General features: G+C 58.7%; 2 protein-coding genes across 2 annotated transcripts in view; one reads left to right on the top strand and one right to left on the bottom strand.

The window, feature by feature from the left end:
- GRIN2D (glutamate ionotropic receptor NMDA type subunit 2D) overlaps positions 1-18241 on the bottom strand; it is a 37348-nt gene extending 19107 nt beyond the window's left edge. The window contains exons 1-9 of the mRNA XM_081807913.1: positions 16373-18241; positions 15269-15532; positions 11547-12037; positions 7292-7911; positions 3371-3485; positions 2828-3039; positions 2382-2550; positions 1687-1907; positions 284-320 (exon numbers count right to left, since the gene is read on the bottom strand). Coding sequence (XP_081664039.1) covers positions 284-320; positions 1687-1907; positions 2382-2550; positions 2828-3039; positions 3371-3485; positions 7292-7911; positions 11547-12011 — 1839 coding nt within the window. The 5' untranslated portion in view covers positions 12012-12037; positions 15269-15532; positions 16373-18241. The remainder of the gene's footprint in view (positions 1-283; positions 321-1686; positions 1908-2381; positions 2551-2827; positions 3040-3370; positions 3486-7291; positions 7912-11546; positions 12038-15268; positions 15533-16372) is intronic.
- Positions 18242-18322: 81 nt separating this feature from the next.
- KDELR1 (KDEL endoplasmic reticulum protein retention receptor 1) overlaps positions 18323-20968 on the top strand; it is an 8386-nt gene continuing 5740 nt past the window's right edge. Inside the window, exons 1-3 of the mRNA XM_006745371.3 lie at positions 18323-18540; positions 19194-19294; positions 19645-19803. Coding sequence (XP_006745434.1) covers positions 18450-18540; positions 19194-19294; positions 19645-19803 — 351 coding nt within the window. The 5' untranslated portion in view covers positions 18323-18449. The remainder of the gene's footprint in view (positions 18541-19193; positions 19295-19644; positions 19804-20968) is intronic.

Raw genomic sequence — 20968 nt, 5'->3', positions numbered from 1 at the left:
ATTTGTAGCCTTGCCCCCTCCTTCCCGCCTTGCCCCCTCCTTCCCGCCCTCCCCCTCACCAGCCACAGCCTGTCCCCCCCTCCCTGGCCTGATCACTCTCTCAAGAACGCACTGCTTTAACAGGCCAACTGACAGTTTCAGAGTGAGCCTCACCCTCTCTGCCTTGTCTCCACCGCTCCCCTGCCAGGGGCACCACCCTGACCTATCGACCAGACACGCTCCCATCCATGTGTCTCCTCCTCACACTGCCGCTGGGAGTTCACTGACAATAAACCCAAATCACCACTTCCTTGAGATTCCTACCAGGTGATCTGCCCTCCCTGGGCCAAGCGCAAGCGGTCACAGCAGGGTCACCGCCCCAGACTGTCACTGCGGCATCTGGGGACAGTCCTGTTGCCTCTGCTGGGCAACATGGTGGGGCATAAATATGACCTTGTCACAGGGGCCCCATGTGGCACATCTCAGGGTGCCCTGCAGAGACCTTGGTGCCACAGAGATGTTCTCAGCGAAATATACAGAAACCAAACGCAAAGGAAGAGATGTCCCTTCTCCCAGCCTCCCACTCCCAGGAGCTTTGCCCAGACTTCAGAGAGCAAGAGGGAGCTGACGTGAACGGCTGCCCTTGGCCTGATGTGCACTTTTCCTTCTCTTGTCACCAAGTTCAGTGAGATCCCTACCCAATCCAGCTCACGGCCACCAACCCAATGGGGGCCAGCTTCTTAACCACACCCCCAACCCTGGTTACTCGCCTCACCCTTCCTATCCCACACCCATCTTCCTATCCCACACCCATCTCCTCTCTGCACGGACCTCTGCCTTCTCATGGGCCTCCTGCCCCCACTGCCTCCGGTGGGATATTTTTAAAAGCCTAGATCTGATCATATATCCCCTCCCCCCCCATCTACAGCTAAAACCTTGGCCACTGCCATAAGAGTAAAACCCAACTTTCCTACCAGAGCCACCAAGGCCCTGCATCTCCCCCGCCCCCCGATGCTCCCACCCCCCAATTCTCTCTCAGCCCTTGCTTCTCACACCCTCATGATCACTCACTGCCCCCTCCAGCCACACAGACTTCCGGCCATTTCCCAAATACTCCACACACATTCCTGCCTTGGGGTCTTTGCCCTTGCTGTTCCCTCTGCCTGGAATGGTTCTCAGGCCCAATCTCCAAAGGGGCCTTCCTGCCCTCTCCTGGCAGCACCAATCCCATTCCTCTCCACCTCCCACCCTGGCTTAATTTCTCATACTATTCATCACCACCTGAAATGATCTTGTCCATGTATCCCCTTAAGAGATTATTTTCTGTCTTCCCCACAAGGCCAAGAGCTCTTAGAGGACACAGGCTTGTGTGCGGGGCCCAGAGCCTGGCACATGATAGGTGCTCAGTAAACACTGAGAAGTGAGTGGAGCACTTACCATGTTCCACTACCATGCTAATCTCTTTTCCTCATCTCATATATAGGGGAAGACTTGGGGTTTGTGGGGCCTGAGGCTTATACAATGTGGAGGGTTGTCTTTAAGAAAAAAAGAACACAAAATTATGAATACAAGAATACAAGGTACAGGGCCTTGAAGAGAATGTGCGAGAGAAGGTTCCTGAAGCTCAGTTTCCTTGGCCTCATGGCAAAATGGCTTCTCCCATTTTACAGATTGGGAAGCCTAAGGTGAGAAGTGATGCCACCTCACCAGTCACACCACGGGGACAGGCAATGCCAGGATGGGAAGTGTTGCCGTCCCGGGGGCCCGGGCTCACCGAGGAAGGCCGAGGGGGACACGGTGCCGTTGCTGCGCGCCACCATGACGCTGATGCCTGTCTCCACGAAGGGCACAGAAAAGTCCACGATCTCGGACCGCTCCTCGTTGATGGTGAGGGAGCCGATGGCCATGTCCGCGCGCTGGTAGAACACCTGGGGTGAGGGCGAGAGGGGGTGAAGGAACCTGGCTGGCTCAAGCGCATAGAGGAGGATTGTGGGCAAGACCTGCCCCAGGAGACCAGTGACAGGGTGAGAGAGGCTAGGAGGGTGGCGGGGTGGCGGAGGGGGACGCAGAGTGGGGCAGGAAAGGAGGAGGTGAGAGGCGGGGAGCAGGGGTTGGAAGAGGTCGCCCCAGGCCCGGTCATGCTCCCAGAACAAGCTCTCTGGATTTGGGCTCCATTCTCTCGGCCCCGCCCCCTTCGTTTAGGAGGGCCACCTCCTGGCCCCGCCCCCTCCACTCCACAGGTCCCTCCTTGTGGCCCCGCCCCTCAGCCGAGGCAGGTCTTGGGTGGCCCCGCCCCCTCAAAGCCCGGGCTTCATCTCCTTTTGGCCACGCCCCTCCAGCCCGAGAGCTCCGGCGCCGTGGCCCCGCCCCAGCCCGCCTCCTCCCATCCGGGGTCGCCCCACCTCGCCGATCATGCCGTTCCAGACGCCGTCGATCTTCTTTCCGTGCTTGCCGTTGGTGACCAGGTAGAGGTCGTAGCTGAAGCCGATGGTCTGCGCCAGCCGCTTCAGAATGTCGATGCAGAAGCCCTTGCAGCACCGCTTTTCCGGGCGGGGGGCGTCCGGAGGAGGGCTGCGGGGAGCGAGCAGGCTTGGGGATGCTGGGGACCCCCCCCCACTTCAGACTCTCCCATGAGATGAGGGTATGGAGGGAGAGACAAGAAGCAGCTAGAACTATGGTTAGCGCTTTCTGGGGAAACTGAGGCTCAAAGGAGTTCCGTGACTTGTCCAAGGTGACTAAACTGGAGGGCTCTGTGGGTTCTGAGTTCCAAGGAAGGAGGGGCCGGGGGCCAGGACTGCTAGGCTTCAGGGGGTTTGGAAGCCGGAGCTCCTGAAGCCGGGGCTGTCACCTGTGGGTGCGGTTGAGCTGGCTCCGGCAAGGCACGGAGTCTCGGATGCAAGTGCCGCTGATGGGGTCGGCGGGCTCCACAATGACAAAGGGCCTCTCCTCCAGCGTGGCCACAGTGAGGTGCTGCGTGTCATCCACTGGCTGCAGGAAGCGGCCGTAGCGGGACCACAGCGGGTACTTTAGGCGGAGAGTCTGCTGCTCCCAGCTGCCCACCTTGGCCAAGAGAAGGGGATTCAGGCTCCGGGGCGGGGACTTTGCAGGATGTCCTGGCCATTGTGGCCCTCCTTCCTCAGAACCCCGGACTCCCAGCTCTTTCTCCCTTAGATCCAGGAGTCTAGGCCCCATTTTCCCCCTCCCCTTAGAACCCACGGGTCTGGGCTCCCACTTATTTCTCCCAGGACCTAGAAGCCCGGGCTCCTTCCTCCCTCAGAGGCCAGAGTCCTCATCTCTGTCAGGACCTAGGTGTCTGGGTCCCCACACCCTCTCCCTCAGTACCTGGGACTCCAGGCCCTCTCGTGTGCCTGAGGTTGGGGCTGGGACTCACCACCTCCCAAGTCCTATCTCTGGTGAGGGAGATGACCACCAGAGAGGGGTTCACCAAGAAGCCATCCTCATTGAAGGAATAATCCCGGTTATCCCAGGTAATATTCATGAAGTACCTGCCCAGGAAGAAGGGAGGGGACATGTGGGTACCTGGACTGGACCTAAGTGGCTGAAGGCAGAGATAATCCCCTTTCTACTGACCAGCCCCGGCCCCTAGCTGGAATCTCTCCCCCAAGATCCTGAACACCCAAATATTCCTCTTCTTTGTTCAGCCACCTCTGCTCGCTACCCAGCACCTCCTGAACAGGGTCGTAGACCCTCAGCTTGAGTTTGAGGTCCTCTTAGAGACCCTGTATGTTCTGGCCCCATCTGCCACAATGACAAAGGGCCTCTCCTCCAGCGTGGCCACAGTGAGGTGCTGCGTGTCATCCACTGGCTGCAGGATGGGCAGCCATCTCTGATCTCTGATCTCTTCCTCCCCTCAAACTCCTTCCACCGCAAGCCCTTTCTGTACCCCACCAACACTGAATGCAAAGTGTCCCCGAAACGTATCACGCGGTTTCCTATTTCTTGACCATTGTAGGTGCTGTGCTTTCTGCCTGGAAAATGCTTTTCTGTCCCTTCTCACCCTGATTGATTCTTATGTCTTCAAGATTCAGCTCAAGTGTCCCTTCCTCTGGGAAAAGCCCCAGAAGGTCTCTGGACTCCCAGATAATCTTCACGATGCAACGGGACATGTACCATGAATGCCTGTCCCCAGGCCCTGGTCACTGCACTGGACACTCAACTGCGATCCTCACCTCCTCATTCCCCCCCCCCCGCTGCCACCATCCGCAAGTTCCACCTTCCTGCCCCCAGGATCTCCATGTCATCCCTCCTCGCCATCTCCACAGACCCCCTGGACCCCAGCCCCAGCCTCCTGCCTGGTCCCCAACCTCCATTTTCTCTCCTCCAGTCTGTTCCACACTCCACCTCAAAGGCGTCTTTCTGTATGCAAAACTGACTCCACTCCTTTCCTGCTCACAACCCACCCATGGCTCCCCAGTGCTCCAGAACAAAGTCCAGCCTCTCAACCTGGTATTTGAGGCCCTTGTGGTCTGGCCCCATCTACCCCCACCCCCAGCCTCATCACCCCCAATCCCAATTCTCCTACCTTCATCCCCTCTGAGCTGTTGTGGTCCCAACCTGCCTGAGTTTTTCTCCCCTCTGGGCCTTTGCACGATGCTGTTCCCCCTGCCTGGAATACTCAGTATTTTTGGAGAACTCCTAACCGCTCTTAGAATCAAATCCAAACTCCTTAGCCTGGCCAAAATGCCCGACATGAGCTTGGGCCTACACAGGCCTCGCTTGCTTCTCCATAATACCCTGTCCCCCCGCCTTGCTCACTAAGCTCCAGTCACGGTGGCTTTGTTTCAGGCTCCCAAATAGGCAATTCCAGCCCGAGCGAGCGACTCTGCACCTGCTGTCCCCCCTCCCTTCTCCTCATTCAGATCTTCCAACAGTTGGCTCTTTTTCTTTGCCCATTTTTTTTTCTCACCTCCAAATTTCACCTACTCCGAAAGAACTTTCCAGACGACCTCACCTAACCTAACACCCTGGGCATTTCTTATCACATTCTACCTGTTTTGATCACCTGCTGGTATTTCTTCTTCTTTATCTTGTTTGTTCACTGTTTGTCTCCCCTATGAGACTGTCAGCTCTATGAGAGCAGGGACCTTGTTCAACACCATGTACACTTGTGCCCAAAGCAGTGTTTGGCACATAGCAGACTCTCATAAAGACTCATTCAATAAATGAATGAATGAGCCATTCATCCGTCAGGTCTCAGCTCCGATGTCTCCTCCTCTTGGAGACCTCCCTGACCCCGTAGGCTGACCCGTGACTGAGTAGCCTAGTATGGAAGGCTGATTGGGGCCAGTGAAATTCGTCTTTTGGGAAGACATTGGCCGTGAGAATTGGGGGTGGTGGGGATGGGTGGAAGACAGGATGGGATGAAATTATGAGTATCAGCAGAGAGCAGAAATTCTGGTAAAGAGTGAGTGCTAAGAGAAGAATTGGACAGACTCGGAATGGCAGGACAGAGACGGGGGTGGGGAGAGTAAGAGGGAGACAATCAAAAAGAGATGAAAGAGTAGCTGGTCCCCAGGCTTGGCCTCAATTCCTGGCGTCTGGGTTTCTGTGCGTGTTTATCTTCCCAATAAACCCCCTTTTCCCTTAGGAAACTTGAATGAGACTCTGCTTCGGGCAACCAGAAACAACCTGGAGCAGACAGTACTCCTGCTGGTGCTCCCACAATGCCCGGGGCCACCTCCATGATTGCCAGCATCACACTGTGTTGTCATTATCCTGTCCCTGTCTGCCACCCCTACAGGACCCTGTGTTCTTTTAAGAGAAGTCCACGGTCTTATTCATCTCCGTGTTCCCAGCGCCCAGCATGAGTCCTAGTTCCTAGCAGGCGCTCAGTCAGTATTTATGAACGAGGGATCCTTTTTCTCACCCTCTTGTCCCCAGATCCTGTCCCCCAAGTCACCGGTTCTCAATTCTCCTCCCCTCGCTTTTCTTCTCCACCGGTCACCTGTTTAAGCTCAGCTCGTCCTCATTTCGGGCTTAAAGGCCTCTCCCTCCACGGTTCCGTCCCCAAACTCATCAATTTCTTACTGCCAACGCTTCCTACGGTGGCGATGCTGTTTCCCACCAAACCCTGTTCTCTTCTAAAACACCTGAGCGTAAGCCGGGCACACACCTGGAATCCTCACCTCCCAGTCCTCGGTGCCGCGAGCCCAGGCCCCAAGCAGGTGAGACCTTCAGACTCTAACAATCGGTACCGCGCAAGCGCTAGCCAATCAGAATCGACGTCTAACCAATTTGCACGCGACGCGCCTGTAAACAACCAATAAGGCAGCCCTGGCCGCCCCACGCCATCCCCGCTGTCTCACCTGCCCCGAAGGAAATTGCTTGCTCCCCACTTTCTCTCTCTCCCGCTTTCTCAGACGTGCGGCCGACCCCGCTTCAACCGACCGCGCAAAGGTGTTGGAGCAACGAGGTGGGAGGGTCCTGGGTCCCTGACTGATCACGTGGAGCAACAGAGCCTCCTGAAGACTCATTTCTGGATTTTTTTTTTTTTTGAAGATTTTATTTTTAAGTGATCTGGGGGCGCCCTGGGTGGCTCAGTCGGTTAAGCGTCTGCATTCGGCTCAGGTCATGATCCCAGAGTCCTGGGATCGAGCTCCGCATCGGGCTCCTTGCTTGGTGGGGAGCCTGCTTCTCCCTCTGCCTGCCGCCCCCCCCCCCCGCCCCGCTTGTGCTCTCTCTCTCCCTCTAATACATAAATAAAATCTTTTTTTTTAAAGTGATCTCTACACCCCCACGTGGGATACGAACTCACAACCCCGAGTTGGAGAGTTGCACGCTCCACAGACTGAGTCAGCCAGGGGCTCCTCATTTCCAGATTGTTAAGTGAGGAAGAACAACTTCTATCTCGTTCTGGCCGCGGAATTACTGGGTCATTTTGTTACTGAAATTCAGCTTATACTTTAGGGAATTTCATCATACCTGAGGTGCCATCGAGTATAGGGTGTATCTCTAGTTTTATGCACCACAAAGAAAGAAAAAAGGGCTGCCGATTAAACCATGATAAGCCATCAATCGTACGGTATATCTTGATTTCTAAGACCTTAAACTGTGGGGAAAAATTCGTCTTAAAATCAGGAAATATCGTAACACACTCACTGTGTCTTGGGTGCTTTTTCCCAATTACCTGATTTAACCCCAGGCAGGAGACCCAAGTATATCCATTTTACAGAAAAGTACACTGAGGCTCTGAGAGGGGACGTGACCCATTTGAGGCTGCTCAGTCAGTGAGTACCCCAGGCAGTCAGGCTCTGGAGCCTTCGCAGAGCCCTCCTACACCAACCCCACTCACCTATGCAGACTCTCCCCTCTGTGGGTGCGGTTCTGGGCACGGCAGTCATGGCCGAGCTCGGGCAGGAAGCCATAGTCACGCAGCAGAGCCTGGGCACCTCTGGCCACGACAGCCACACCAGCGGCCACACGCCGGGCCAGGTCATCCCGCCAGCCAGCCGAGCGCACTGCGAACAGCCCGGCAGGCAGTGGGGCGCCTCCTGGCAGAAGAGGGGGCTCTCCAGGGGCGCCTGAGCCTCCGCCTCCAGCCAGCTGGGGTCCCACCATGAACCAGACGTAGCCAGGCCCCGTGAGGCCAGCCTCCTCAGCTGCCCGGAACACGGGCTCGGCTTCTTCCCGGGCACAGAAGAGCAGGCGGATCTGCGCGCTGACGCTGCGGAGCTGGGCACCCAGCACGGCCTCGCCTGCTCCAGGGTCCAGCGTCAGTGCCCCGCGGTGCTCCCAGCCCACCATGCTGCCATCAGTCAGCACCTCGATGTAGGACAGGAAGGCCCGGTGGCCAGGGGCACGCGTGGTCACCGCTACAAAGGATGTCCAGTCGTACTCCTCCAGCACCTCAAAGATGACCTGGAGCTGCTGCTCTGTGGAGGAGCCCAGCTGCAGGAAGGTGGAGCCCTTCTCCTGCGGGGGAGGAGGAGGATGTCAAGCCTCTGGATGTGGAGACCACAGCTCCCAGCAACCAGTAGGGGCCTTCAGTTCCCAGTGGTCAAGACAGATCTCATCTCCCAGCAACTGATGAGGGCATCCCAGCTCCCAGTGGCCACCAGTATGTCACGGCTCTCAATATGGCAACTGACTAGCTGTTCACCAAACCCCTCTCCTTTCCCTGCTGGTGCACAGAGCTAGGCCTGGGTTAGGTTTTGCCATGTGGCTGAGTTCTAGACTCATCCGGAAAAGCTCTCCCCCATGCACCTTACTCTCTTCCCTGTCTGAGAACAGATGCAGAGGCCCCAGAAGAGAACTCCGAAGTCCTAGGGGATTACAGAGCCATAAGAGGGAGGAGACTGAGTCCCTGAGTCGTCACTTGGAGGAGAACCACCTCTTGTCAGGAACACCTGTTTGGATTTTATATGAGTGAGAAACAACCTTCTATTGGGTTGAGCCACTGAGATGTGGGGGTTTATCTGTTATAGCAGCTAACATTACCCTAGAACACACACAGCTTCCAGGGAGGGAACTACAGTCCCCAGCATCCACTGGGAGGGACTACATTTCCCAGCATGCAACGAGGGTGCCGAAGAAGATACCGTCTCTCCCAGCAGGAAGCAGCTTTGCTGAGTGGATTTGCCCTTCTCTGGTCTTCCTCCTGCCTCCCTGACTTCTCCTTCTGTCAGAATTTTAAACACAGAAGTGCTCTAGTGTTCTCTTCTCTGTCCTCCCTCCTTGGTGATCTCATCTAGACCCATGTGTTTAAATACTGTCTTCTGTGCCATCCAATATGGTAGCCAGTAGCCACCCATTTAAATTAATTAAAATTAAGTAACATTTAGTTCCCGGGCTGCACTAACAACATGTCCAGTGCTCAAGAGCCACACGTGGCTAGTGGCCACCATACTGGACAGAGCAGATATAGACCATCTTCCTCATTGCAGAAAGTTCTATTGCCCTGCACTGAATATGTTAATGGCTCCTCTCCAGTCACTGTACCTTTCTCGTGAACTCTGGACAGACCTATCCCCCTTTCTACTCAACATCTCCTCTCGGATTTCCAAGAGGCATCTCAAAATTAGCATGTCAAAAACAGAATTCTCCATCTACCCCCCCCCCAACCCAGCCTCAAACCTCTTCCCCAACTTCCTTTCCTTATTCACCCAGCTGCTCGGCTCCCAAGGCTAAATCATCCTTTCCCTCTCTTTCCCTCACGCCCAATCCAGGCCATCTTCTAGTCTTCTCGGCTCTCTGTTCAAAACATAACTCCATTCCTCACTACTGCCCCATCACAACCCTCATTGACCACTGTCTTGCTTAGACAAGTGTAACAGCTTCCTGACCCCTCTCTGCTAACATTTTTGCATCTTCCAGTCCATTCTCCATCAGCAGCCAAATTCATGTTTTCAAAATATTAATTGGATCACATCCCTTCTTGGTTGAAAACCTTCCAATACTTCTACCTTAGAGTCAAAGCCAAAGTCCTCACTTTGGCCCACAGGCCCTGCATGAACTGGCCCTCGTTGCCTCTCTGACCTCATCTCCCACCACCCCCACCTCTCTGTTCTTCCTCAAACACATCAAGTTCCTTCCAGCTTCAAGGGCTTGGCCCTTTGCTGTTGCCTCTCACGGGGACACTCTCCCCTAGCTCCTCCACGCTGGACCTACCACTCCCCATTCCTCCAGTCCAGCTCATTTGCCACCTCCTCGGGGAGGCCTCTCCTGACTGCCATCCTACCCTTCCTCCAGGACAGATTTCACCATCTGTTATTTGCTTTCTGTCTCCCCATTAGAATGCAGGCTCCATTAAGAGCAGGGATCCTGTCTTTTTTTTTTTTTTTTTTTTTCCTTTTCACAACTGTATTCCGCGGAACCTAAAACAGACCCGGCACGGAGTCAGCCCTCAGTGAGAAGAGGAAATGGACTTTCTTCCTAGGTTATGTGTGTAGGAGATAGGGCAGTTGTCCTGAGCGGATGAGGTCTCCCAGCATGCAATGAGAATCCTGAGAGGAACTCATCCTTGGCAAGTGGAGATATGCTGAGGGGACCACTTTCCCAGCATTCCATGGAGGCACGATGGCCCTGTGAGGACCCCTCTTTCTTCCATCCAGAGATACTAGAGGGACTACATTTCCCCAAAGGCAAAGAGTGTACACTGAGCGGGCCACAGGTCCCAGGTGACAATAAACAGTGGCCCACACTTCTCAGCAGCAATGGAGGCAAGAGGAATCACATCTCTCGGTAGGCCACAAAGGCGGCAGCCACGGAGTAATAAGTCCACCTCGAAAGTGATCGGCTTGCATATCTCTGGACAACTCCTGTCTAAAAGAAGAAAGTTGGCCAGAGGCCCTTCCCAGAAGGCTCTGGACAGCAGAGAACTACGAGTCCCAGGATGTAACTGTGACCTAGTCACGAAGCACCCGAAGCCACCGGCCCTCGCAGCAGGGAACAGGTGGGGACTTGGGCTCCACCCACTCAGATGGCCCCATCGGCCCTAGTACCACCTCGGTTACACTGGCTCCAGCCCTAAACAGGCCATGCCCCTTCCCAGGCACCTCCTCCTAGCCTGTCCCTTCTCCTTCTCAGCGCGTACACCAGGCTTGGTCCAATTCTTTCCTTTTCTACCAGAAGTCCACTCCAGCTGGTGTCCCTCGGGCGGCAGGCCTCTTTCCAGGCCACAGCCGGCTCCAGCCTCTTGCCCCCTCTCTCCTGCAGCCTCCTGGGTTTGACTTCTCATTGGCTGGGCCTGCCTTTCTGGTGGGCCTTCATCCTCCCAGGCCCACCCTCCAGATTCTCGCTTTCCATGCCTTACAACTGGGGCATGCCTCTGCCCAAACCCCACTCCCGGGGCTGTTTCCCACTTTAGGCCCCGCCCCTTTAGTCCAGAGCGTAGGCCCTGCCATCTTCCTGACCTCCCTCTGCACCACCTCACCAGCTAGCTCTCCCCTTCCCTGACTGCCCTCGCCCCACTTCCTGGCTGCATGGTTCTGCCCTTCCCCAGCCCATCTACGACCCCTCCCCTTCTCCCACTCCTCCTTTCTCCAGAAGGCTCCGTCCTCCTACCTAGACTTCTAGAGCCCTTGCTCAGCTGGCCGAAACCCTCCCTGCCCCTCAGTACCCTGACCTCCGCGTACCCTCTTTCTTGGCCCTCTCCCTGCCTTCCTGGCTCCTGGCTCCTGACCAGACCTCACCCCTTCCTAAACCCCATTCCTTTCCAACTGACTCCTCCCTTGCTGATCCCCAGATCCCACTCCACCCTCAGAGCAGGCCACCTCTGGCGGGTCCCTTTTTGTTCCCAGTCCCCGCCCCTCGCTGCCCTTCCCCGCTTCTTCTCCAGATTCCATTCCCTCCCCTGACTCCCTCCTCCCGCAGACCCTCAACCCTCCGCATACTCTGACCATGACTGGCCCCTCTCTCACCCCGCTCCTAGGTCAGTCCCCATGCAGGCTCCCAGGCTCCGCTCAGCCTATAGGCCACGCCCCCCAAGTCAGCCCCGCCCCTCACCTAGCCCCAACCCTACCTTCCGGCCCCACTCCGTCCCAGATGCGGACCCTCAGGCTTGGCCCCGCCCCCCGCGGCTGGCCCCGCCCCCCGCAGGTCGCGCGCACCTTGGGCGTGAGCACGAGCGCGGCGCCGCCGTGCACGGCCACGATGGGCAGCGAGGTCTGCGCCGACAGGAAGTCGAGGATGGGCGCGACGGCGGGCGCGCGCGAGTCGTCCTCGAACACGACGCCGTGCACGCGCAGCCCCGACAGCAGGTCGCAGAGCTGCAGCACGAGGCTGCGCGGGTCCGAGCCGTTGAGCACCAGCGCCACCGGTCGCACGTCCAGGCCCGGGCTGCGCACGGCCGCCGCCACGGCCGGGCCCAGGCGCGCCGCCTCGGTCGCGTACGCGGGCCCCGAGAACACGAGCGCCACGTTGAGCGGCCGCGCCCCGCCGGGGCCCCCGCCGGGCCCGGCGGCCCCGCCCGGTCCCGGCGCCTCCTCCGGGAACGGGCTGGCGCAGGCCAGCGCCAGCAGCAGCAGCATCTTAGCGGGGCCCCGAGGGCCGCGGGGGCCACCGGCGCCGCGCATCGCCTGCGGGCCCCTCCGGGCGGCCTCTGACACGGGAGAGCGGGCGCACAGAGCCGGGGAGACCCCGGGAGCGGAGAGGGACACAAATGAGAGGAAGACACAGAGATGGGGAGACAGAGACGGGGGACAGGATATAGAGAGACACGGACAGGAGGAGATACAGGGAGGGAGAGACTCAGAGATAGGGAGGAGAGGGAAAGGTTGCGATATAGAGACAGGGAGCCACAGAGAGACACACAGGCAAAGGGAGAGACAGAGACAGAGAGAGCGAGGCAAAGGGAGAGACACAGAGACAGGGAAAGTGGAGGTGGGTAATGGGGACAGAGAAGATGCAGAGATCGGGAAAAGAGATAGACAAGGCAGGAATGGGTAACAGACCCGCAGAGACGGGATCAGAACAGGAGCCGAGAGAGAAAGGGGGAGATGGCAAGAGAGATGAACACAGCCACAGAGAGATGGTCGGAGAGAGACATGGACAGGAATAAGGAGAGAGATGGAAGGAGAAACAGACGAGGATGGAGAGGCTCAGAGTGACAGAGACAGGGAGAGGAAGGAGGCAGAGAGAGAGAAGACCGAGTGACAGAAATAGGGAGGGAAAGATAGAGAGGCAGGGAGAGATGCAGAGGAAGACAAGGAAGGCGGGAGAGATAAGAGAGACGAGAAAGTTGGACAGAGATAGGAAGACGGAAAGAAGCCCAGAAAGATGGAGACGGACCCCACGGCCACCAAGAGACATGGACACACAAGAGACGGAGAAACAGGCAGAACAGATTGAGGGAGGAGGCAGGCAGAGCAGACAGAAAACATAGGAAGACAGAAATAGCGAACCAAGGCAAAGATCAAGACCCCCACCAGGGAGGTGCCCGGCACAGACATGAAAGGGAGGCGGGTGGCAGGCGGGATCAAAAATAAAAGGAAGAAAAAGTGAGGGAAAAAAATGAGAAAGGGAAAAGGGGTCAGGTGTGTGGGGGGAGAGAAAGAAGAGAGAAAAAGAAATGAGTGGGACATCCCAAGGAGAGAAAACACCCCCAGGACCTTACCTCCCACCTTGACCACAACCCCCAACCTGTTTTTGTCCCCTTACTCTGTCCCTATCCCCCCCCCCATTCTCAGTGAGAGCTAGAAAGAGAGTCACGGCCCAGGCTGGGTTGCAGGGTTGGGGGGCACAGCTGTGGAGAGCCAGGGGGCAGGGGTCCCTGGCTCCCAGCCCAGAGCAATTTAGTAAATTAGAGGAAATACAGCATCTCTTCCTGTGTCCCCTGTTGAATACTAGCTGCCTGGGGTGGTCGGGCTGGGAGCCCAGACTCCTGGCTCCTGGGTCTGAAGGAGGAGGGTACTGGGGGCCTGGACTCCTGGTTCCCAGGGAGAGATTAGAGCCTGCACTAGGGGCTTCCTAAAGGGGTGAAGGTCCAGATGGGGAAGAGTTCTCTCTTGGCTGTCAATCAGGCTTCTGTCCGGTTGCCATGGTAGCGCAGGCCTCCTCTACCCCACAAATAGCCAGGGTGGGGGAAAGGCCCACACCCCTTCCCCTGCCTAGAGGCCTTGCTCCCCTCCCTGCAACACACACCTGCCTCCCAGGGATCCTGGGCCACTGTCTCCCCAGGGATGGGGGTGGGGACTCCTAGTGTGCCCGTCCCTCCCAAATCTTGGCTCCCCTGGCCCCTCCTCTCCTCTGCCCTTCCCCAAGCAGCTGGCTCAATCAGCGCTCAGAATAGCCCCCCCCACCCCAAAATAACCCACAGCTGTGGCCCGGCCCCTGCGGGGTTAACACTCACTCACTCCTCCCTTCCCAGTGGTTTTGCATCCCTCAGACCCTCCTCTGCCTCTCTCAGACCCACCCCTGCTTGGCCTCCGTCCTTGGGGACCCCAGGTTCCTACTCCCTGCTGAGGCCCAGGAGGGTAACTCCAGCCCCACCCTTCTTAGGAAGCTGGATGCCCAGTCCTCTGGTGGGAAGGGCAGTCTCCCAACCCTTCAGGGTCTGAGTAGTGGCATCCCCAGCCGCTGGGAGACTCTGGAGGCCCAATTCCCAGAACCTATGCCCTCAGGGATTACATTGCCCAGGCCCCCAATCTCCACCTCATAAGTCTCAGTCCCCAGATCCATTCCCATGGGGCCCAAGAGCCGGACCCCCCTCGTCCCCTGCCCTGTCAGAGACTCAGGAGACTGGGCCCCCAGCCCCTTCTTCCCTCAGACACAGAAGCTCTATTTAACTTCTCCCATAAAGACTCAAGAATCTTGGCTCTCAGCACGCTTCTCCCCTAGGACCCAGGAGTCCAGATGCTCAGTTCTGTCTTTTCCCAGGACCCAGAGGTCTTGGCCCCCTCCGGCCCCCTAAACTGGGTGCCCAGCCTCCTCTATGCCCAGAAACCAGGAATCCAGGCCCATAGCCATTTCTTCCCTTAAGAACCCCCTTTTTGCCTCAAACCCCATCAGTCCCAACATCCTGGGAGCCCCCCCCCATTCTCCGCCAGCTCCAGCCTCCTGTCACCCCACTCAGGTCCTGTATACAGCACAGGCTGTCCCCCAGCTAAGAAGGAGGAGGATGCCAGAGATTCCTGGGGTGTCCCTGTCTCCATCACTCCCCCCAATCCATCACAGAAGAGAGGAGAGGCCACTTTGATCAACAGCCCGCCCCCCCCTCGTGTCGTGCCGCAGACGGCATCCCGTTCTACCCCCCCGCCCCCGCCCCTCCAACACCGTTCTCTCCCCACCCTAATCCTGGTGCTCAGAACAGGCTGGAAGGGTATTCCAGAACCTTGAGGAGGGGGTGGTAGCTTGGGGTGAGGGGTGCTTGGGGCCTGGATGCCCTCAAGGTCCTTGGCGGGGGTATTAATAGCAGACTCATAGCTCTGAGAAGGGAGGGGAGAGCGAGAGGAGAGAGGGAGAGGAACGGCCAGCGAGGGGGGAGACTGATGCTGGCAGGGGGATGCAGAGGGAAGATGGGATGGAGAGATGGGGGAAAGAGAGAGAGATGGGGTGTCAGGTATACGGGGCTGGGGAGAGGGTGCAAAGTGTCAGAGAAATGGGGGGTTAGGAGGTCTGAGGAGTAGAGACCCAGGAAAAAGGGGCTCAGAGAGGGAGAAAGAGAGGGGGTGGAGGAGAGTCTCCAGGAGACAAGGGAGCTGGCGAGGGGCGAAGACCCCTGCTCGCCATGCCATCCCCCTCCTTCCCTGAGGCCCCTGGCCAACTTTCCCTGTCCTAGATCTGGGGGTCCACATTCCCTCCCCCACCCCCGCATCCCCTACCCCGGCCTTACCTTTTCATGACCCTGTTCTGTGGGGGGTACTGCGGGGGGGCAGGACCGGAACCCAGAGTCCAGCGACCCGAAGATTCGGCGGAGGGCTCAGGGAACCGCTGGGGGGCAAAGCCCTGGGGCGGCGGCGGCTGCAGCGGCGATGGGGACCTCCTGCCTGTCCCCGGCTCCGGCTCTCCCTCCTCGTCTTCGGTCCCGTCCTGCCCTGTCTGTCCCCCAAGGTTGCGGCCACCCCAACTAGGCGAGGTTGCTGCTACACATGTTGCACTGGAAGTTGGGCCCCGGACATTGCGGAGGCTGTCGGGGTGTCCTCTCGCCGCCCCGACCCCGTGGGGATCCCCCCTCCGCCCACCTGGGGTGCCCCCCTCTGCTGCTTCAGCCCCGGCTCCTCCCCCCGGTCCATGTGTCCGGTCCCGCCTCTCTCTGGCTCATTCGCACCCCCACCCTTTGTGCCCTCAGCGCCCCCCCCCTCCAGCGTCTGTGTCTGTCTGTCTGTCTGGGTCACCTCTGAAGCCAGTGGCTGGTGTGTGTGTGTTAGTGTGAGGGGCGGGAGGCTGCCTGTCTGGGGAACTGCTTGCCCCTTCCTCGCTTGGCCACCTCCAGACCCCCCCCAGCACCCCCACACTCAAACCCAGGCAGAAACACACACATACACACACATACACACACGCACACACGCACGACCTCACTTCCCTGGGATTCCCCCTCAACACCCCCGGACCTTGAGGAGGGAGCCACACACACACACACACACACACACACACACACACACACACGGGGGGGGTCCAATGGGGGCCGGGCTGCCACTGCCGTCCGGGGCTGTTCGGACAGACAGGAGGACACAGGCAGCTGGGGACGCCAGACGCCCGGCCGGACGCAGGCAGGAGGCACAGAGTCCAGGTACACACCATCCATCCGGGTTTGGGGGGCTGGGGTGGGGGGAGGAGACCGGGGGGGGGCCCACGACACCCAGGCAGGAGGCTCAGAGTCGGTACAGACAGACAGACCCCTCCCTCCCTGCCTCCCTCCCTCGGCCGCCGCAGCCCTTACAGACACACCCCCCCTTCACCAGCCCAGCCCCAGACACCCTGACATACAGATCCTCACCGGGCAGATGGCAGACGCACGAGAGACCCCTGGGGGCCGGGCGGACCCACCCAGGCCGACACCCCCCAGCTGGGCACTGGTGGCCGAGGGCGGCTGCGGGTGGAGGGTGGCGGCAGCAGCCGCTGCTTGGAGGACCTGGAGCGGGAGGGACTCGCACACTCGCTCTGTTCTCGCACACACACACTCACTCGGGATGCGATTAACATTCAGTCCCCATCCGCCCCTGCCGGGAGACCCATAGCCCCCCCTCCTGGCCTCCCTGGGGACCCCTCCTCCTGCCGGGGCTGGGGGAGGGGGCCGCCCCCCACCCCCAGCTCCCAGCCTCTGCCTCCCTCCTGGGACAAGAGAATGAGGGGTCCACAAATAAAAAGGGAGGAAGTGTGTGTTGAGTGCGGGGGTGGGGTGGGGTGGGAGGGGTGGAGAGAGGCAGGGACTCAGAACCCAGCCTTGACATAGCAGCTTCCGCCGTGGACTCCAGGGCCCAGGGGCTGCTGACTTCTGCCCCCTCCCCACTTTGAGGCTTGAGAAGCAGGAGGCCATTCCTAGACTTTAGTCTCTGCCGCGCTAGGACCCATCTTTTGGTTTCTCTTGCCCCAGAGGCCAGGCTTGCAAACTAGGTCTCCACCATGAAGCCAGGAGTCCAGGCTCCCAGCCCTCTCCTCTCTCAGATCCAGCAATTCAAGTCCCCAGCCCCCTCCTCCCTCAGACCCTAAAGTCCAGGCCCCAGTGCCTCCTCCCTCAGATCCCTTCCTCCAGGCCCAGTCCCTGTTGGGCACTCAGACAACCTGACCCCCCAGCACAAACCATCCTCAGGGTCCCACGAGTCCGAGACTCATGGATGTCACCCTCAGGCACCCAGTCCATCCAGGCCTCTGAGGAAACCAATATCACTTCTGTTCCTGAGGCACCCTGGCCTCCGTCACCCATGGGTACTCAAACGTCCAAGAGGAAAGCAGCTGTCTGCTTCCTCCTAGACACAGCCTGGCCCCCGGAGTGGCCCTCAGGCCAGCTGCCCAGCCCATGCCCCTCATGCCCGAGAGGCTGGGCCCAGCGTTCTCTAAAGTGGGGGGGTGGGGTGGAGTGCAGGACACCTGGGCCCCCGCGGGCAGAGCCCAGGAGAGTGTATGTGTTTGTGTGTGTATGCGCGCGCGCGTGTGTGTGTGTGTGTGCCTGTGAGGGGGCAGGGTTGTGGGGGGCTGACTCCAGGGTCTGGGAGAGCAGGGGTGAAGACTCACATTCCTGAAAAAGAAGAGGCTGGGGACCTGAATCTGTGGGTCCCAGAGGGAGGAAGGGATTGTGCATCTAGGTTCCCGGGCCAGGATGCTGGAGACACAAGTCGGTGGAGGGGGTACCCTAAGTCTCAGGAAGGGGGGCACACTCGTGGGTCTGAGGGAAGAAGGGGGCTGAGTCCCCTTCCAGAACGGCTCAGACCCAGAAGGGCTCCTGGGTCCTCGGGGATGAAGGTGCTGAGGCGCCAGACTCCTGGGTCTGAGGGAGGGGCTGGGGGCTGCTTTCTGGTCTTTTGGGGGGACTGGAGCTGGAGGCCCCTGAAAGGCCAGCGTCTGGGGCCCTGTCTAGGATTTTAAAAAAACTCGCAGCCCAGCCTCCCGAGTCCCTGACAACCGCAGAGCCTGGGAGACTGAGCCGCTACCCTCGCAAAGGCACAGGCCGCCTGGAGGAGCAGGTGCCGGACTTGGACTTGGGAGTTTCAGATCCCATCGACCCCACAAATTCCTGACAGGCAGCCTTGGGGGTGCCTTTAGCGCCGATTCCGCAAGCCCGGAGGTGCGGGCATAGGGGGCGCCGGAGAGCCGGAACTCCGCCCTCGGGGGCGGAGCCTCCCGCCGGACTCCTCCCCCCTCCCGCCCTCCTCCCTCTTCCCAGCTCCTGCTCTGCCACCAGCTCCGGCTTCGGCTCCCCCTCCCAGAGCCCCCTCCCCGGAGCGGAGCCCACCCGAGGGCCCCTCTCCCGCCCCCCCCCCAGCCCAGCTACCCGGCCAGAACATCAGTCCCGGGGGGCAGACCCCCTCCAGCCTGCCTCCCGCCAGCCCAGCCCTGCCAGAGCCCCCTCCCAAAGCATGAATCTCTTCCGATTCCTGGGAGACCTCTCCCACCTCCTAGCCATCATCTTGCTACTGCTCAAAATCTGGAAGTCCCGCTCTTGTGCCGGTGAGACGCCCAGCGGGGCGGGAGAAGGGGGGCAGCGCGGGGGACATCGCAGGACTCGGGGAAGGGTTTGGAGGCACGAGGGGGACGGGTCTCCCCACCCAGCCCCCCGCTGCTTGCTGGGGATCCCCCTTCCAGTCCGGGGTCACCGGGGGGTCACTTCCCTTCCCCAGACTAGGGGTGCATACAGTTTGGTGGGGGTGGCTCCAGGCACCCAATTCAGCTCCCCCCGGGCCCTTCTCTGGTGGCCCCGGGAACCGTGGCAGGCAGGGAGGTGGCCCGGAGTTGGTGACGTGGACCGTGGCGGCCAGGAAGGGAGCGGGAGAGCGGCGACCGGTTCCAGGGGGCTGAGGTCAAGTGGGGTCCTTCCGAGGCCCCACCTTGTGTCCGGACTGTGGGAGGACCCTGAGGGGGCCGGGAGTGGCCGTGAGGCCTAGCCTGGGACAGAGCCTCGGGCTGGAGTAGCTTCGGGGCCGGGCTGCCCCCTGGCTGTGGGCCGTGGGAAAGGGCCCTGCTCAGGCGGGGAGGGCTGGGGAGGCCTCCAGGGACAGCTGCACTCTGGAGCCGACTCTGGGCTGGTCCCAGGCGCTGGGCCTTGCTTTATTCCCCAGGCAGCCCACTCCCAGCCTACCCCCCACTCTCTCTTTGGACCGCAGGGATTTCAGGGAAGAGCCAGGTCCTGTTTGCTGTGGTGTTCACCGCCCGATACCTGGACCTCTTCACCAACTACATCTCACTGTACAACACCTGCATGAAGGTAAAGGCTCTACCCCACCTGCTGGCCCCTCCTGAGGGGGGAGCCAAGTGAGGGTCCTAGGGAGGAGGGAGTATGGAGCCCAGACTTCCTGGGCCCACAGGAGGAAGGGGCTGGGGTTCCAAACTCCTGAGTCCAAGGGAGAGGGGGGCTGGAGGTGAGGACTCCTGGATGTGAGGAAGGAGGGACTGGGGGTAAGGACTCCTGGGTCTGAGGGAGGAGGCTGGGGTCCTGGACTCCTGGGTCTGAGGGAGGAAGCGGCCGGGGTTCTAGACTCCTAAGTTCCAATCTCTTGGAGGCTCAGGCCCTGCACTTTGAGCTGAAGTGCCCTCCTCGTCATCCCCCCTTGGCAGGTGGTCTACATTGCCTGTTCCTTCACCACAGTCTGGATGATTTACAGCAAGTTCAAAGCCACTTACGATGGGAACCACGATACATTCCGGGTGGAGTTCCTTGTTGTTCCCACGGCCATCCTGGCGTTCCTGGTCAACCATGATTTTACCCCTCTAGAGGTAGGCTACCTGGCAGGGTCCTGGTAGTGGTGGGTGGCAGAACAGCTATTGACAGTGGACCCTCTCAAGGGCTTCCTTGTGCAGGGTTTGCTCAGACTTCCTTATTTTATTTACTTATTTTTTTAAAAGATTTTAGTTATTTATTTGAGAGGGAGAGGGAGCATAAGCAGGGGGGAGGGGCAGAGGGAGAAGCAGACTCCCCGCAGAGCAGGGAGCCCGATGCGGGACTCGATCCCAGGATCCTGGGATCATGACCTGAGTCTTAGGCCGACACTTAACGACTGAGCCCCCCAGACGCCCCCAGACTTCCTTATTTTAGGACATACAAGTTCAGCACACAGGTTCGGGAGTTGGATGGTATTAAAGCAATAATAGCAGCACTCAGTGTATTCCAGGTGCAGCTCTAAGCATTTCTTTGTACAGCAGCCCCATTTTACAGATGAGGCAACTGAGGCTTAGGGAGTCTGAATGACTTGTCCAAGGTCATTGGCTTAATGAGTAGCTCAGGAATTGGGAACAGGGGCCCTGGAGCCAGACTACTTGGATTTGAATCCCACATTAGCTACTTTCTATTAGCGTGACCTTGGGCATGTGACTTGACCTCTCCATGCCTCAGTTTCCCTATCTGTAAGGTCCCGACCAGGTCATTGTGAGGATTTACTGATTGTGTGGCATGGTCTCATGGTTAAACATATAGACTATGGAACCAGAGAGCAGGGGTGATTCAAAAGCCAGCTTCTACTACTCAGCAGCTGTGGGACTTTGGGCAAGTCTGTTATTTTTCTGGGCCTCAGTCTCCTTGTCTGTAAAATGGGGATAATCAATTCCCTCTTCATAGGGTTCTTTTTTTTTTTATATATATATATATTTTTTAAAGATTTTATTTATTTATTTGAGAGAGAGAGAATGAGAGACAGAGAGAGCATGAGAGGGGGGAGGGGCAGAGGGAGAAGCAGGCTCCCCGCCAAGCAGGGAGCCCGATGTGGGACTCGATCCCGGGACTCCAGGATCATGACCTGAGCCGAAGGCAGTCGCTCAACCAACTGAGCCACCCAGGCGCCCTCTTCATAGGGTTCTAATGAGAGGTTCATAGTGGTAAAGCACAGTGTTTGGCCCTAGGTAGCAAGTTCTGTGTCAGTGTTGGTTTAATGACTGAAGTTTAATA

Source organism: Leptonychotes weddellii, chromosome 16 (assembly GCF_054177405.1).
Source record: "Leptonychotes weddellii isolate Sample4059 chromosome 16, ASM5417740v2, whole genome shotgun sequence".
NCBI classification, from domain to species: domain Eukaryota; kingdom Metazoa; phylum Chordata; class Mammalia; order Carnivora; family Phocidae; genus Leptonychotes; species Leptonychotes weddellii.
This window is presented reverse-complemented; position numbering and strand designations above follow the sequence as displayed.